General features: G+C 43.2%; 1 protein-coding gene across 5 annotated transcripts in view; it reads right to left on the minus strand.

Annotated features, from left to right (window-relative positions):
• Window positions 1–1,684: 1,684 nt before the first annotated feature.
• LOC139620090 (helicase ARIP4-like) overlaps window positions 1,685–17,717 on the minus strand; it is an 80,977-nt gene continuing 64,944 nt past the window's right edge. For all 5 annotated transcript variants that reach the window (XM_071475271.1, XM_071475272.1, XM_071475274.1 and 2 more), the window contains 18 exons: window positions 14,868–15,088; window positions 14,382–14,564; window positions 13,931–14,064; window positions 12,927–13,123; window positions 12,619–12,822; window positions 12,343–12,481; window positions 12,061–12,238; window positions 10,662–10,880; window positions 10,390–10,508; window positions 10,142–10,266; window positions 9,394–9,493; window positions 9,093–9,298; window positions 8,239–8,414; window positions 7,201–7,397; window positions 6,673–6,872; window positions 6,422–6,511; window positions 6,117–6,212; window positions 1,685–5,900 (listed from right to left, as the gene is read on the minus strand). In XM_071475271.1, the coding sequence (XP_071331372.1) occupies window positions 4,813–5,900; window positions 6,117–6,212; window positions 6,422–6,511; window positions 6,673–6,872; window positions 7,201–7,397; window positions 8,239–8,414; window positions 9,093–9,298; window positions 9,394–9,493; window positions 10,142–10,266; window positions 10,390–10,508; window positions 10,662–10,880; window positions 12,061–12,238; window positions 12,343–12,481; window positions 12,619–12,822; window positions 12,927–13,123; window positions 13,931–14,064; window positions 14,382–14,564; window positions 14,868–15,088 (3,872 nt within the window). In that variant the 3' untranslated portion in view covers window positions 1,685–4,812. The remainder of the gene's footprint in view (window positions 5,901–6,116; window positions 6,213–6,421; window positions 6,512–6,672; window positions 6,873–7,200; window positions 7,398–8,238; window positions 8,415–9,092; window positions 9,299–9,393; window positions 9,494–10,141; window positions 10,267–10,389; window positions 10,509–10,661; window positions 10,881–12,060; window positions 12,239–12,342; window positions 12,482–12,618; window positions 12,823–12,926; window positions 13,124–13,930; window positions 14,065–14,381; window positions 14,565–14,867; window positions 15,089–17,717) is intronic.

Here is a 17,717-nt window from a genome sequence, read left to right on the forward strand (position 1 = left end):
GTGGGATTTCTTTCACAGCAATCCCACTTTATGTTCTTCTCTATGTGACACATGGAATAATGTCAATTTAAATAACATCTGGAAAAATTGAGATGTTCTAAAACTTTTGATGTGAAGTGCATATACAGCACCTTTGTACATACCATGTACAAACAACCTGCTCTCAAAATGAGTTTACATAACCAGCTCTGCTGTTCTGTTCACCAGTCAAACACTGATTTATTCCTGTGTGTCTAATAACTTAAAGTATTCTGGTTTATAATTTTAATTTGAAAGCGTGTTGTAGTTCTGAAATCCTAGTTCTGTGGTAATAGTGGATGTGAATCATTGTGGCTGGTAAATGACAGTAATTATGGCCTAAATGAGATCTAATGAAATTTGCAGGAGTACATTCAAAACAAAAACAGGTTCTGTGAGTTATTATCCATGTACTTAGCTTGTGAACTGGATTAGTTCATTCATTTGTCTTTGCAAAGCCAAGGCTGTGTGTTCACGACATGAATCAAATGAAACAATATAATCCTTGTTATCAATCAAACATTTTACGCCTCTCGCTGGAAATGGAGGTCAGTGCACCCATTATATCCTCTGTTGCTATATACGACACCACCAACAGGACAGAAACTCAAGTAAAATAAAGGCTGGTGAATTTTGGGATTGGTCAGGAGACAAATCTGTTGGTGTTTGCCCTATTTGGATTTAAAGGCTTTTAATTTGACAGGTACAAATTCTGTAAATAAACGCTTATCAGCAGAGGTCTCCTGCACCATGTCAACAACCATTCATTAAAGTAGGACATGGAAGGCAGCCAGTAGAAAACAAACCCAGATTTTACCCCCGATGCAATATCCCATCGATCTTCCCACCACATTACATGAACTGGATGATCATGATACTGCCCAAAGCAGTGACATTGATCATACGGACATCAACGAATAAATAAAATAGTTACTAAATTCAGCTCAACTTGAAATTTCTGCTTTAAATAGTGTATATGTTTTAAAAAAGAGAAAGCTCTTCCTAAAAAGTTGGTGATCATTTTGTAATTTTTTCAGGCATATGGCTTAGATCCATGTTTCTGTTCTTTTTTCCCCTACCCTGCTTTAAAGGAGCAGGTATTACATGTGTGTGATTCCTTTAGTGTCAATGGTCATCTCTTTTCCAACAGACAAACGTGTAAAATATTATTAAAACCATGTAATATTAGGTTTTTATGTAAAACCAAAAAAATGTTCTTATAAAGAAATGAACAGAATAAAGTTCTCAAGTTTAATTTCTGTCCAGAGTTGAACCAGATTCAGTTCTTTGTTATAAGTATTCAATAATTTATCTGAAAGACAGAGAAAAACTGAAGGCAAAAATGGACCGAGAGGTTTTAGGTACATCAGACATCCAGTACAGTTACTGTGCTGCACAGACTATGGGTGAATTTTGAGATTACACCTGTACCTGACAAATACAATATGCTGTCGAGTACAGTGCACAAATTTGAGATTGGTTATATTTCCTAGGTTTGTGGTTGAGAGCAAGTTATATTCTTGTCATGTAAAAGTCGTTCATTCTCTAGAAGCAGAACACATTTGTTCTTATCTTTACATCAGTTGCCTGTGCGTGTTTGTGTATATGAGGGACAGACAAAGGAACATCGGCTACTATTATTAATATAAAGAAATTAGGAAAAGTGTTATTTAGAACATGTTTCTTTTTATTTACAAACTTCCAAAAAAAGCAAAAAAAAAAAAAGGATCTATAAGTAATCCAAGATCATACACATTATCCATCAATAAACTACACAACAGGCTTCAACTAGAGCCAATCCTCAAAGACAGCAGCTTTAATCTTCTCCTCGGCTAAAATGGAATTCAGAGAGTCGGCTTGGCTCGTCCGACCGGATCGATTTGTATAAATAAATATGTAAATTCAAGTAGAAAGCTGTGAAAGAAAAGAGCAGTCAGTCAGAGCTGACAATCAAACAGTTCAACACTGAGGAAACTCGCTTGTTTGCCACCACAGTCATGACACAGATGAACATTTCGGATGATATGGTAATGAACGACAAAAGAAAAAAAAAAAAGGAAAGAAAAGCACTTGATATAATTCTTTCTTCTCTGCTAATGAGTGGTCGGACTGCCTTGGTTTCTGACTCATTACCTGTGAATGATCTTCACTTACATGCACACAAATGGCTCATATTATTCAAATTAAATACTTAGACTTAGATATCCCAAATGTGGCTTGTAAAACATGCAGATGTTCTGATGACGGATTCTGAGCTCCTCACGGTGAATATCAACACATCCCTGATGTCCTTTTTTTTCTTCTCATAATCAACAGTTGTTCATAGTTGTCGTAAACAGGATATGATATTTACTCAATCCTTCTTAAAGTTGCTGTCCTGGATATTAATGTGCACAGTGCTGCACCAATTGGTTTGAACATGCAAGTTCTGCACAAGTTCACATGTACTGGGTCAGACTGGCAGATCGTCACTACTTTAATAATAAAAAAAAAAAAAAAACACTAAACACAAAAGACCAAAGCGTTTTCCACCTGTAGTAACAACAATAGTAATATGACCATAAAAATTTTACAAACAAGATAAAGAAAAGCAACAAAAAGGAAATCAAAAAACATTGTACAAAAATAAAAATGAATAAATATGCACCGTCATAAATAAATTAATTTGGTAAATTCAAACATTGTAAAAAGAGGAGAACAAAAAATGAAACATGAGTAAACCAACAATTTCAGTATGAAGAACAAATACATGGAAGTGAAAGAACAGGAAATGCTTCGTCTTTGCTCGACGACGTTAAGAGTTTTGTTTTCGACCAAAGAGCCAGTGGGTTTTAAAGCTCCTGCTGCAGCCGTTTTTTGGAGGAAAGGATTTTCTACATGAGGACAGTGCCGAACGGATCTGATCGGTTTGTGTGATCAGAGGGGATCGATTGGAACAGCAGAACGATGGTTTGTGGTTTCTCTGAGGGGAACTTGGTCACACGATGAAGCTTTCCCAGCGTTCACCCGGTCTACAGACGTATACAGATTTGTGTCTCTTTTACAGTGCAGTGCAGTGTGCAGCGTTACCCGCAGGGTCGTACAGAGAGATGGAGATGTACGTCTCATCTGTGGCTGTGAGGATGCTGCAGAGAGAGAGCGCATTTTCATTTCTGCTCTAAACTGTTGACATTATTTGGTCTCTTAAGACACAATCCTCTTCAGTGGAGGTTGTTGATGTGCTTGTGCATTTCTTGTTTTTTGGCAAAGCTACACCATCTCTCACAAAAAAAAAAAAAAAAAATCAGTTTGGTTTCACAATGACCTCTGTTCACAAAATATGATGAGACAGAGAGAGAGAGAGAAAAAACACAAGAGCAGAGGTGGAATCTGTGTCAGAACGAGTTACCAAACCGAGTAACACAAGTTTCTATTTACTTATTTTCTTCAAACGATTCCTTTTGTAACCCTTAAGAACAACAACGCACAGACACGAACAAAGGAACGACACAAGCGAAACCAAAACTCGGGGGGGGTTGCGAGCTCAATTCCTCTGGGGGTTTGTACGAATACATATATAGGCTTGAGTGAGTGTTTTGCATCGTTTTTCTCTAGGCTACAGTAAGACTGTGGGTGAGATTCAGAGAGCCGCAGTGACCGTCTGTCTCTCTTTACCTCTCCTCTCTCACAGTTAACATTCAGAAAGATGGAGGCAAAAAGGCATTTTCTGTTGGTTTCTCCGCTACGAGGAGGACACCTCACTAGAACACAGTTTTTTTTCTCATTTTCACCTGGCTGTTTTTTAGGCAATCGTTTTTCTTTAAAAAGTAAAAGATTACATAAATAGAAAATACACACACACACACACACACACACACAAAGAAAAATCAGATCTTCCCACGTCTGATGCCTAAATAGGAGTCTTTTCAAAAAGGCCTGGTATAAAGGCATTTGATTAAGCATACATTCTTTCATTAGAGTTTTAAGGTTTCAGTAATTGACTTTAACCTTAACCTCAATAAGCCTCAAATGCTCCTGTGATGATTCAAGATGATCCCCTTTCTTTCTTTATCGTTCAAGAACAGAAACGTACAATACCCCTGTCCTGGCAGTGAATTATTAACTTCAATCGAAATGCTTCTGTTTGATCTTTTAACCTTTACCATTATAAGAAATATTCAGTAGCAATATTTGACAAGTGACAAACAATACCATTTCAGTTACTGATATTTAACAAACGTTTCTACCAGCTAACTTAATTATCAAACCTTTTTTTTTTTTTTTTTTTTTTTTTTTAAGCGATTCCATCCTAAAGTCATTGTTTGATTAGCTGAATAAAGCAAAGGAGTCTTGACATTTAGCAAAGCTGCAGAACTAGAATCTCTAAAGTCAACAGTACAACTAGTGGCCGTTTGTGATCACTGCAGGCCCACAATCAGCAGTACTAAGTCCAGTGATTAGTATCTCAATGCCAGTATTCAACAAAAAAAACTTGGAAGCCCAAAGTCCTCTGATTTTCATTTTCTTCGTCCCTCTGGTGCTTTTTTCTTCCTCAAGTTTCATCTTCTGATATTCAGCATCACACTGTGTCCAGACTGTGTCCAGACTCCACTCGGACTGGTTTTCCAAGCCAGAACAGACCAAACATTTTTAGCAGGGGCTCAGTTGTCATCACTTTAAATGTCTTTGTCCATTTCCCTCGCGGCCTCGACCACAGGCCCTGTGAAGCCTGCATCCTGGCAGACAGGACCTCATCTTATTCTGATGGTTATTAAATTGAATCAAGCTTTCTCAAGCGGCCACGTCGTTCATCTGTCACTGTCTCCTCACCTCAATTACATCATCGTCGTCATCCGAGCTGCTGGCGCTGCTCACATTCCCGCCATTCATCAGAACTGGACCCCGGTGGCTCTCAGACCGTGCTGAGGGGGAGAAGGAGGAAGGGGAGGACGAGGAGGAACTGCAGGCAGCAGTGGGAGGGTACTGGGAGAGGAAGCTGGCTCCAGCTGGGCCAGGAGTGGCAGCCGGCCCTGGCAGCCCGCCCGGGAGCATCGACCCTGTGTAGAGGCTAGCCAGAGACTGACTGTAAGAGAGGGGGAAGCCTGGGGGGAGCATCCCCGCCATGCTGGGGCTCAGCATGAATGGCGGCAGGGCCCCTGGAGCCAAACTGGCAGCTTTGACTGATGCGGAAGATGAGGATGGTGAGGAAGATGAGATGGCGGTGGTTGTCGTTGATGAGGTGGAGGAGGAGGAGGTGGGGACTGCGCTGGCTCCGCCCAAACCAAACAGATCTGCATACATGTAACTCGGATCACCCAGCTGAGCGTGGGGGGGCTGGAAGTAAGGCGAACCTGCCCCCGCAAATAGCGGGTGCCCAAGTGACCCGCTCATCATGGTGGGGTTGAGGCCCAGCGGAGGGAGGCCATATCCCCCGGTGAAGGGGAAGCCTTGTGAGGCCAGAGGGGCTGAGGAGTGTTTGCCAGCTGAGGGCTGCTTGCTGGGCCGCTCGCCCAAAGGCGGGCTGGAGGCTTTGCGCTTGGAGGCTGTTCTCAGGTCTTGGGCGGCAGTGGGCTCAGTGCTGGGCTGGATAGTCACAGAGGCATCAAGGTGGCTCATGTTTCCACTGGGAAAACTGCTCCTGCTGCTGCCATTGGTCAGCAGGAGTTTGGTGGACGGCAGATTGTCCACGCCGCTCCCTGCCGCCCTCTGCAGGTGAGCTCCGGAGCCTGTGGTGGCCCCGGCTCCTGTGGCAGCTGTGTAGCGCTGCAGCTCGTTGATGATCTCTGGGCTGTCAGGTGAGAGAGGGCGGGGCACACTCTTGGAGGGTACCTGCTGCTTCTTGTCAGGTGACAGACAAGCGTTACTGCCATTGGTCGAAACCTCCACTGGTGGAGCCTGCGAGTCTGAGAAGAAGAAACAAACAATTACATAATATACTTAGGAAAATAATGAAATCTTTACATTGGCTGGTTTTACTCAATAATACAGTGTCAATAAAATGTTCTTCACTTAATTTTTATCACAAGTTGTTATGAAAATGTGATAAAGAGCAAGATTTTGACATCTCTGTGAGTCTAACCAGAGCTCTACTCTTAGCTGTGGTGAGTGACTCATCATACCTTTGGGTGGCGCTGTAGTACTCTCCTCTGCAGTCTTGGCCTTATTAGCTGCTCTGATGGCAAAGATTCGACCATCAGACGTCCTGATGTAAGTCCCTAAAACAGATGAGGGAAAAAATCAGTTCACAAACTGGTTGACAAGTCCCAAACACATAGATCATCAGAAAAGCAGCAAATGCTCATGTTTGAGAAGCTGGAGACTGGAAATGCTTCAACAATTAACTGATGATTGTGCCCCTCAACCCCTCAACAGACTCCCAGAGCATAATAAAGACCTTTTGTGTTAGTGTGCAGTGGTTTGTTACCTTTGGTGCCCCTGATGACGTGGATGCTCTCTCCAGCTGTGATCCTGGCCTGAACATCTGTTGAGCTGTTGGTGCCTGGAATCACTATGTCTGAGAGACAAAGGAGGACAATTAAAAAAATTAAAAACAAACATTATCTGTTCTTTAACTAATATCACGATGGAAGAAGATTGTGGGCTGAGGGATAAGTAGGATGAGGGGGAGGTTAAAAAAAAGCAGAGCTAATTGGAGTGCATGTAAAGTTTACATACCAGTAGTGGTGACGATCTTCTGTACAAACACCCCAGCTTTTTGCAGGCAGTTAACTGGGAACCCTCCAAGGCTGGATCCGGATGAATTGTTGACTGGGGTAGAGCCTGCAGACGCCTGGCGGGGCATCATGGGAACCGGGGTGGACTGGACCGGCCGGACACTGGCCACCGGCTTCTCTTCAGTGCGAGGGGGAGGCCGCCTGAGCAGAGAGTTTAGTTTATGGCTAATGTTCATTTTTAAAGTAGGTTTACATATTACACACTCTTGTTAATCATCTGTGAAGACCTTTATAAAAAAATGAAAGATTTCTTTCTCCTGGATTGAGTCAGTCATTGTTTTAACTTTGCACAAGTTAAGTTGTTAAACTTCCTGAAACTTTTGTGACACACAAGTATAATCTAAATCTTTAAACACAAACGGAACTTATTATCCTTCTGTGTCACTTGTGTCCATTACTTAAGAGCTATTTGAAAGACATAACGACGAGATGAGCATTTTTCCATCCTTTTTTGCTGTGAATCACTGACCAGTTTCTCTGGCTGAAGGCCGGGATGTTGGTGAGGCTCTGGTCACTGGCGGGGTAGTAGTGAGCGTAGGAAGGGCGGGTGTACGGCACTGAGGCCCTCTTCTCCTCTTCATAACCCTTCTTAGCAGCTGTTTTCTCAGCTCTGCTCAGCTTCAGCTCCCTGCGGTCAATCAGCAGGGACTCATGGGGGAACGGTTGCTGAGTGGGAGGGAAAAAAAAAGATGTGAGATGAGCACAATTACATCTTCTTGCTCACACATGGCGTCCTTAACTTGTTTTAACTCATTTAAAATGACTCATTTTAATTGATCATGTGTATGTCTATTTCCTTACACCAGTGAATTTACTTAAGTAAAACACATGTAAGAGCCAAGCGGGAGATTCCGACTAAAGCACTAAAGCCCATTTCAAACAGAAATCTCTCTGTACAGCCACTAAGAGGAGCCTTCACTGTGCCATATAGAGAATGGCGACGTGGAATAAAGGCCCAACATTTCCACCATTTACTGTCATATGCACAGTAAAAACAGGTGTTTGCACCATATAATGAAATTCTTACTTTGCTCGTCTCTCACTGACACGATTGAAGAATATGTATAATATAATATAAGATGTAAAAAAAGTTGGTGTGCATTTTGTGCAAAGAACAGTCATAAAGTGAATTGTGCATTGTTTTACCAGGACGCACATTAAATTTTGTATTTGCAAATATTGCTAATATTCGGAGGAGTATATGTGTGTTAAATAGGCTTATGAGAGTTGAGTCTGGACACCATGCACCAAGAGTCCAGCAGGTTTATTATGAGGTGACTCACCACCTCTCAAACTCCAGAACCTCAGGCTCAGTGTAGTTCTCACCTCAGATTTATTCCAATTATGGATTTTAATAGGTAATTGAGAAGAAATTTGAAGAAGTCTGATACAGCCTGATTAAGATGACACCAGTCATTAGCAAATTTGTTGTTCGCCTACTACTTTTAACCTTCCCTCAGGGGCAAATAGAGGCTGTGTTTCTCCTCATCCTCCTCTGGTCATCTACCTTGGTAATTAGTTGAGGATAGAGGTGCAGCGCCTTTCTGAGGACGCTCTCCATGCTGTCCTGGGGCTGCAGCTGGACCTGGGAGGGGTCCGGCTCCTCCTCCACGAAGTGAAGAAGAGACTCCACCTCCCTCCTGGTGAAGGTCAGCACAGGGTTCAGGTCGTCCACCACGCGGTCTGATGGACAGAGAAGTGGAGGGGAGGGGTTGAGAGGACCGGGATGGTTGGAAACAAATTGTAAAAAACTGTAAGAGGCTGATTGCTCTTCAAATCATCAGCGGCCTCAATGTGTCTGTCTCACCAGTCAGAGCTTACAGAAAACACTTGAGACAGTTTACTCCGTCAGACAAGAGCCTCTTAGCAGAAGAGCTCAGGTTTTAACACAAAGCTGATTATTTAGTCTTGGGGGGTCTGTTCACACGGAGGAGCTGGACTGGGGTTTTCAGTAAGTCTGATTACTGACAGATGTTTGTTGTCAGCTGGAGGCAGTGAAATTTACATGGATTGAACACGGTGTGCTTTAATACATTTTAACTGCCTCCCTCTTTTATTGTTTCCATTTGTTTTTCTCTGTTTTTTTCCTCAAGGTCAATTCAAAATGTAGAAAATGAACCAAAGTGTAGCTGCTGTGCGTTAGGTACTGAACTGCTCATGGGCTGTTTTCTTTGTATGCAAAAAATGACAGAAATCAGATCGTGCTTTTGAGGATTTAAAATATTTTAATTTTTAGTACCTATAACCTTGTCATGCACACACTTTTTGCATGAGTTTAGAGATAGTTATTTGACTATAGGAGTGTCCACAGAGGTAATAATCAGCAGTGCTGCTCCAGGTACCCCCCACCTCCCAGCTCACCTGACATGCCCTGTTTGGAAATCTGGCGGTCGTAGATCTTCTTCTCCAGCGTGAAGTCACACACGAGTCGGTAGATGTGACACGGCTTCCTCTGACCGTAGCGGTAGACCCGGCACACGGCCTGGGCGTCATGGCACGGGTTCCAGGAGGCGTCAAACACCACCACCCGGTTCGCTCCGATCAGGTTCACGCCCAGACAACCCGCCCTGAGGACCACGGAGGTGTGTGATCAAGTAGCTGGTTTTAACTTTGAAATTCATTTTCTACCGTTAATATTTTTGCCGTTGAGTCAAAGTGTTACCTGGTTGACAGCAAGAAGACCCACGCCGAGGTGTTGGATGGATCGTTGAATTGGTTTATCAGTCTCTCTCTCTCCGAGGCTGTTGTGCTTCCATCCAGTCCTTCAACACATCACACAACCAGTGCAGATTTAAAACAAGCAGCTGTGGAAAATTCTGTTCATTTTATCTTATTCTGAAGTTTTCATCTCTTTTCTCTCTCAATTTATAGTTTTAATTGTGTCATTTATTTGCCTGCTCACTTATTTATAGCTACAAAATCAAGCACAGTGTTATGAAATCTTAAAATAGTCGTGACTAACTATATTGGCCTCACTATATTTGTACAACTTCACTGCTGTTGATTTGAATCAATGGGTCAAATACAACAAAAAGATGTACATAGGAATAAAAAATTAACATTTACGAAAAATAAGATAAGAACAGACATTTCTGACTAATGCAAAGATAATTCTTTATATCCCTGAAATACACAAACACTGTGTAGCCTGTGCAGAACCATAAACCAAAGTCTGGATGTTATAAAGAAAGACCAGCAGGTGGCAGCACTCATTGTAAGTCAATGAGAGAACCACTGACATACACTCACTGCCAGGTTCATTAGTATGTAACATCAGTTTAGCATAGTGGGAAGAAAAAGTGTTCGAATCACCTAATAAACAACTTCCACTAAACTGCACCACGTGTGTCACCAAAAAAACTGATCGAACTGTCTGGATCTCTAGACATGTTCAATAAAGAACCACTTACTGTAGTAGTTGAGGTTGCGGACCCAGTTCTGATTGGGTCTGTCTCTGTTGGACATGTTGGGCGAGGGAGGCACCGCTCTCTTGGCCAAGAAATCCTCAATCACAGTCAGCGTGGACAAACTCTGGCTGCAGGAGGGGGTCGCAGAGAGATTAGCTCACAAATCAGAAAATAAAGCAGAGGAAAACCTTTTCTCTTCCCAATTAGTTCCACAATTTCTTTTTTTCAGTCAGTTTTGTCTGATCTTTTACCTGAAGACGAGCAGTTTGTCTCCCTTCCTGACGCTCTCCTCTATCAGGTGGAACAGCATCACCATCTTTGCCGAGTTCTCCAGGATGCCGGGTTTGTAATCACACATGATGTCCTTCGCCTGAACATGTGCAAAGACAAGCGACGGTTAGAAGTCACTTCGTCATCAAACGTCACCTTTAAATTCATGGTTCAGCTGATTAGATGTTGGGTCACTGTAACACAGCTTTATGTTACAGGAAGCAAAAACAAAAATACTACAGTATTAACGTACCCATTCATAAGTGATGACCTGGTTGGCTTTCTCCTGCAGCTGGTTGAGACTCAGCCCACCAATGGGGTTAGGATTCTCCAGGGGCTTGGACTTTTGATTGGGTGTGGCTGAACATCGGGCAGGTCCTGTGGAGGTCATGTCATCGAGGTCCAAGTCCTGGTCACTGGCCATGTTTTCCTTTTGCAAGGCCTCGTACAGCACGTCTGGATGGTTCCAGATCTGAAGAATAACAGGAAATCAGTGATATGAAAACACTTCCTCAAGGTGACTTCGATGGATTTGCCAAGTAAAATAAATATAAGGGATTTATCTTCATGTTGACTTAGATGTTGACTTGTGTAACGGCACTACAAGGACAGAAGGAAACTCATGCAGAGCAATTGTAGAAGTTACTGAAAGGTTTATCCTCTAATTGCAGATACAGTGACCTTGATCAATTTGATCAATTGCACCAATCACCAGGAAAAATTCCTTGTATGTGAAAGCATACTTGGCAATAAAACTGATTCTGATTCTGATTCTGATTCTGATTCTGATTGTGGACATTTTTAAATAAAAAACATTGGTAAAAGTATCTATGACAGATAATTATTAGAGATAATGACACATGAAGTGACCAGGAAGTATCTGAGCGGCAGCCATGATCAGAGCTGTTTGGATTCTCTAAGTGATAAGGAAAGGAGCTTCAGTGCTTCCTATCTGATCTCCTTTAGCATAGGAAACACTGGCCCTTCCTTTACGAAAGGAATGGAGAACGTGCCATCCCACAATTCCTTGCTTGCAGCGACATTTAAAGCGACGCACCACAGGAGACCAAAGCCACATAAACATAGGAACAACAGAGCAGCTGTTTTATGCTTGTGACACGATCCAAAACCTATGAAAATCCTCGTCTGATCGACTGAGCTCCAAATCCATAAATACAGACTTTCAAATCTGTCCAGTGAGGAGTCATCTTCAAGAACAACACATCAACAATATCATCATCATAACAAAATACTACTGTACATACATAAATGTCATTTCACTAAATCTCCTCCCATTTTCTCTACTTAACAAATGTAGGCTATAAAAATGTCAAGAGCCCCCACGCCAGGGAACTCTGTAAAGTCTGAATATAATTTATTCTGATCCCCTGCTCACTTCCTTATTTTTATTTAACTATTATTTTAATGGCTCAACTTTCTCTACTTGTGTATTCCTTTCATATTATCTCATTTCAACATTTCAATCCTGTTTGTTTTGTTTTTGTGTTTAGGAAAGGACGAGTAAGTAAAATTATCTCCTAATTCCTCATGAGTTCTCCTTCACATCTTTCCTTGACCTTGTGATGTTTTCAGTTGAGGTCAAGGACAAGTGTTCAGGAAAGGAGACCGTTTTGACTTGCCCTCCTCCTCACCTTGCAGCAGACACAGAAAGCCTTGAGCGGGTTGAGGCTGAGCCAGCCGGTGTTTCCTGCCTCTCTGAAGCGGTTCATGAACTCTGTGTAGAGCGCCCTCTGCAGGGGAGACAGACGGACCAGGATCACGTGCTCCTCCTTCGAGGGCAGCTGGTCTCTTAGAACATCATGGCCTCGTCTGGAATAAAGACAAGTGACAGTAAATATGTGTAAACTGTGATGGGAGGTGGAGTTTTGTTTTCTGGACAGCGGCTGTGGGTTTTATAAAGGGAACTGTCTCACCTCTGTACGAAGCCCTCGAGCAGGCTGTGCAGGACGTGGCTCCTGTACCTCATCAGCTGGATGTCCTGAGGCGTGCTGTCCACACACTGCCCGTTCAGAATGGGACGCTCAAACATGTTGCTGAACTCCTGCCGCGTACCTGAAATACACACAAGACGTAAAAACTGTAGTTAGGCTTTTGATTGGGGGAAAAAAAAAGAAAGGAATAAAAGATTCAGCGGGTGTCTGATTTTGGAAAAACATCCCCTAGAAAAAAATGCACATCTTGCTCCTTACCTAGGAAGTCAGGTCGGACAAAATCGACCATGCACCAGTACTCAATCAAGTTGTTCTGGAGCGGGTAGCCGGTCAGGACCACGCGGCGTCGAGTTCGGATGTTCTTCAGAGCCTGGGACGTGCTGGCGTGGCAGTTCTTGATGCGATGGCCTTCGTCACAGATCACCACGTCTGGACCAGGTCGGGCTAAGGCCCTCTCGATACCTGGAGGAAGACGACAATCGCTATGATACTCACACTCTTAAGACCTCGTCTCCTCCCATCCTAACCTCTATCACCCTTGCTCTCTATTCTCTGTCCTCTCACACCTTTGAGGAGTTCCTGCTGCCTGTCCTCTTCGTCCAGGTCGATGACGACGGGTCCTGCTGTTTTCTTGCTCTTCTTCTTCCTCCCGGTCACGAAGCTCTTCTTCAGCGACAGGAGGCGGTACATCTCGTAGCCCATCAGCAGCACTCCTCCGTCCCGTGCCCAGTCCTCCACCACCTTGGCCCTGGTAGCTGTGTTCCTGGGCAGCATAAGAGAGGATACATTTTTGCTTGTGTTTCTCAAAACTGAGAAAATAATTTCCTGTCTCAGAGGAGATTTTGCTTTTTTTTCATGTTTCATTTGACTTTATTTTGAATCTCTGGAATCATTTGCTCCATTCGCTCAGACAGAACAACACCCTCTCCCTCTTTGAACCCCCTTTGTGCCCTAAAGAAATACAGGAGGTAGAACAAAAGCAGTGCAAAAAACTAACAATGCAATAAACCATCCCAGTGGCACATGATGTAAAAGGCAATGTTGGATCTGTTTGTTCTTTCAGCAGTGGATTAAAAAGTGATTTGCAGCACCTAAAAGCAGAACTAGAAACAGTATGAAAAGTCTGATTAAATGTGAAGAGGAAGTGGGAGGTGGAAGAGAAGAAAAAATAATAATAAAAAGCGTCATTTCACTGCACTGTTTTTCCATGATTAAACTGCCTAGTACTTACAAAATGAGTAACAATCATTTCAGAGTAGTGAACAAATGCTGGGTAATTTTGTAAATTTTCTACAGTCACACTACTAAGTTCTTTTTCCACTGAAACGAGAGACGGACAGAATGAGGTCACTGTGTCACTTCCAGACGAGGATGTAACATGGATTTGCACACTCATGTTTCAGCATGTCTTCCATCCTTACACCCTTAGGATGCATCCTTACACACACACCCACACACACTTGTCAAGGTGACTGTGTTAAAATTTACGAACTCTAATCAAAGCAGCTGGTTGGATGAAAGGATTCAGGCTTTAGACAGGAAGAGCTGAAAGCGCTCTTGTTCCTCTTACTTGTGTTCGTCGTTGAGGATGTGGACCTTGAAGGTGCGAGGTGTCACCAGTGCCGGGTCGGTATCTGGAGGTAACACCTCTGGGGGCGGGACCCACATGTTGAACTCTGACAGCCAGTTCTGCAGCGTGTTCACCTGACAGAGAGAAGAGAGAGAGAGAGAGGTGGAGGGATGTTAGGCCTTTGCTGAAATGATCAATTCACCAGTTTATCGTCTGAATATTTTACTATTCAAACCCATTTTCAACTTTTAAAGAGTAAAATCACCATTTATGGCTTCAAAATACTCAATTAGAACGTAAACTGCAGCTAATTTTAACACTTCCTTTATAAAAATTCACTGTTATTCACACATCCATCACGATTAAAAGATGTCCCTGCACTTGTTTCTTTTATTCATTCATTCATTCTGTCCTTCTGAGTTCCTCTTATCCCAACATTAAAGGTTCTTACAGGTACGATGGCGAGCACGGTGTGAGCCTGGGTGTGTCTGAAGAGGACGTCGATGAAGGAGATGACCTGCAGGGTTTTGCCCAGGCCCATGCTGTGAGCGAGGATGCAGCCGAACCCGCTGCTGCTGTGAAAGCGCTCCATCGACTCCACCAGGTTGTCGTACAGGAAACGGATTCCACCGATCTGAGGAGGAGGAGACGTTTAAAGAAGAGATGGAGAATGAAGTGATGGAATGAAGATGGGGAAAAAAAAGGGTAAAGGAGGGAAGAGAAGAGAGGGAAGATGGTGATCCACGAGAAAGAAAAGAGAGCAGAGTGGAAAAGAAAGGAGGAAGGAATAAAGTGAGGAGGATGAAGGAGGAGGAGGAGCGAGGGAAAGGTGAGAGAGATGAAAAGGGTGAGAAGAAGAGAAGATTTAGAAAAAAAATCATTTTCCTTGTTTTGATATTTTGATAAATTTCAGTAAATTTGAGTGACAGTGTCATACCTGGTGAGGTTTGACTGCTCGTGCCAGCTGAGGCGACAGGAAGACGTCCGTCTCCTCAGCGGGGTGGTTCAGGTTGACCAGCACCCGGCCCTGGGCGTCCGGTTGGTTGAGGGCGTCGTTGGCGTGGGCGCCGCTTGGCTCGCTCTCTTCTTCCTCGTTGGTGGACTCGCTGCTGATGTGGACGATGGCGTCGTCCTCGCCCGAGCTCAGATCGATCACGTCTGCACAGAGGAGACGAGGAGGGTGGAGGTGAAATATCAAGATGGAATCATTTTTCAATAATCACACTGCAGCTCTTCCAAACTGTTCAGACAACACTTCTTCATCTCAGACTGACAACTGCATACATTTTATTTTCTTGCATTAACGCTCAGGCCCACTGCAAGCCAGGAGTGGGAGTCTGCTGAAGTTAGCAAAAAACTAAACAAAACAGCTAGGACAAGAGGAGGAGTGTTTATGGTTCCCTCCCCCCAAGTTTCCCACAGAAATAATGAAGAAGTAGAACAGAAAAGACATACAGACTATTTCTTTGTAACGTGGTTTTAAGGATGAACAGTGAAAAAAAAAGGAATTGAATCAATCTTGTAAACTTATTAACACCAGATTAAGGAAATCAAACTTGACCACTGCACACTGTGATGACTTCACTGTGATTTTTACTGAGAGCGAACAACGTGTTGCACGTGTTGGCCTGTTTTTCCTGAGTGAAGGCCTGAAGCCTTTATATGCTCGGTGCTCTTTGTCTGGATGAATCTTGCCTGATGAAGACCCAGAACGTCGTCTTCATAATGTGAGCTCAGGTGACGGGCAGTCTCCCGGACTCTTTGGTTTTCTTTTCAAGTTGAGAGTTTTGGATCCTGTGCATCTGTCACTAAGACTTTACAGTGTTCAAGAATTTTTTTGAAATCAGAAAATGCAGATTAACAAAAAAATCAGATGCAGCTTTTCCCATGAAAACAATTCCTGTTATATTTGTACTGGTCTTGATACATTAAACTGACACGTGGCTCCATCACCAGCACAACTGGTGCGATGTTACTTCAGTCACGGACGTCACTGAGTGTGCGTCTGGAGCGGAAAGACCAAAATCCATATCTGATAAAAAAGGACGTCAGCGGTATCAAGTGGTGAAAGTTACACAAGCTGGCAAACTGCAAGGGCATGACGGGTAGAGTGTGTGTCAGTGTGTTAGTGTGTGTGAAAGAGAGAGAGAGAGAGAGAGAGTGATCTTATGTAACTGCAGTGAATGGCTGGTTATACAAGTAGGATTAGAGTGGAGGGGGAGACTGGTTATGCAACCCCAACTAGAAATGTCACTGTGCTACTGTGGTGTGAGCGTGTGTGTGTTCGTTATGTGTGTGCGTATAACTGTGTGTTCTGGCTCATAACCAGGATTAGCCAGCTTTATTGCTCCACAGACCTGCTCTGATCTGCCCCACAGACACTCGCTCCTTTCATCTCTCTTCCTCTCTCCATGTTTCTGTCTTTCCTTCGCTTTTGTCTTTCTCAGCTCCCAAATCTACAAATTCTCTCTTTGTTCACTGCTTCATCCCCTCAGCCTCTCTCTCTATTCCCATTCCTCCCACCCTCTCACTTCTGGGTGTGTTTGTGTTGCAGGTGTGTGTGTGTCTGCAGTTTGCCTCAGTGCTGAAATACTTGTGTTTATCCCTAACTGAGTGTGCGTTACAGTGTGCGTTTATCCTTGACTGTTTGAGTGGCTTTGGTTGTATGTGTCTGATGTCTCTGTGTGTGTGTGTGTGTGTGTGTGTGTGTGTGTGTGTGCGCACTCAGGCAATAAGGGAACGGTACATGATGTACCCTGTGAAGGTTTTAAATATTCTGATGCACATGGCAGCTAATCTGCAAACACACACACACACACACACACACACACACACACACACACACACACGGACTTTTAGCTTTTAGTAATTGGGTTTATATGTTTCCTGGAGTCAGTTCATCCTGAAAGAGTTTAAAGAAATCTGCATATACTGAACATTTTATGTGTGAACATAATTGCAACTTTTAGTTTGAAATAAAAACACAACACTTCCTTTACATTGTGTTTGCTGAGACAACAGGAAGGCTGGAGTGAGTGTCGAAGCAGCAGGACTCAGACAGATCCAGCGGTTGGCGTTTTTGTGACACTAAGCCGTATTTGAGGAGATAATGTTGAACATAATCACCAATATTCCTTTTAAACAAATCATCCTTGTATCCGCTGCTTGGAGAAGATTTAAGAGGAGTGCCCACACAGGCACATCTGCTGTGCTGTGGCTTCGGAGGAAAAAAAAAAACCTGGCCTCTAATTTAGTCTAGAAATCCAAGCTGATTTGGTCTTTTAATGTGCAGACTTCTCAGACCCCTGGGCTCAGATGGCAATTTGAAGAAGAGTGTGTAATTTAATAAACACATGGCTGTCATGAAGCTATTAAGGCTTAAGATTTCAACCAGACACTGGCAAACTCCTGGAATTGTTGAAGTGATATTTCCTTTTGATAGATCATCCCCTCAGTGACTGCCAAATGTGCTCTTGGGCAAGGTATCTGACCTCAAACTGCACCTGTGGTTTGGCTTTCTGGCCTGTGGTTGCACTGGGCTGCTGCAAGGTGTGAATGTATGCAGCTATGATGAATGTCAACTACGATGAGAAGCATTTATGACCTTTCCAGAGCAAAACATGTTTCAAAATGTTACCGGTAAAGACATGATATGAGGGTCAGTGCGCTGTAAAAGCAAAATGAGGGGGTGTACACTGCAGCTTCACTTTTCTAAACCTAGACTGTTATCAAATGTTTTTATAATTTAATAATTGTGCAACCCCCTCGATGACTTCAGTGCTGAGAT

This window comes from Trachinotus anak, unplaced genomic scaffold (assembly GCF_046630095.1).
Source record: "Trachinotus anak isolate AG129_WGS33_773 ecotype Australia unplaced genomic scaffold, CSIRO_AGI_Tana_v1 ptg000004l, whole genome shotgun sequence".
Classification (NCBI taxonomy): Eukaryota; Metazoa; Chordata; class Actinopteri; order Carangiformes; family Carangidae; genus Trachinotus; species Trachinotus anak.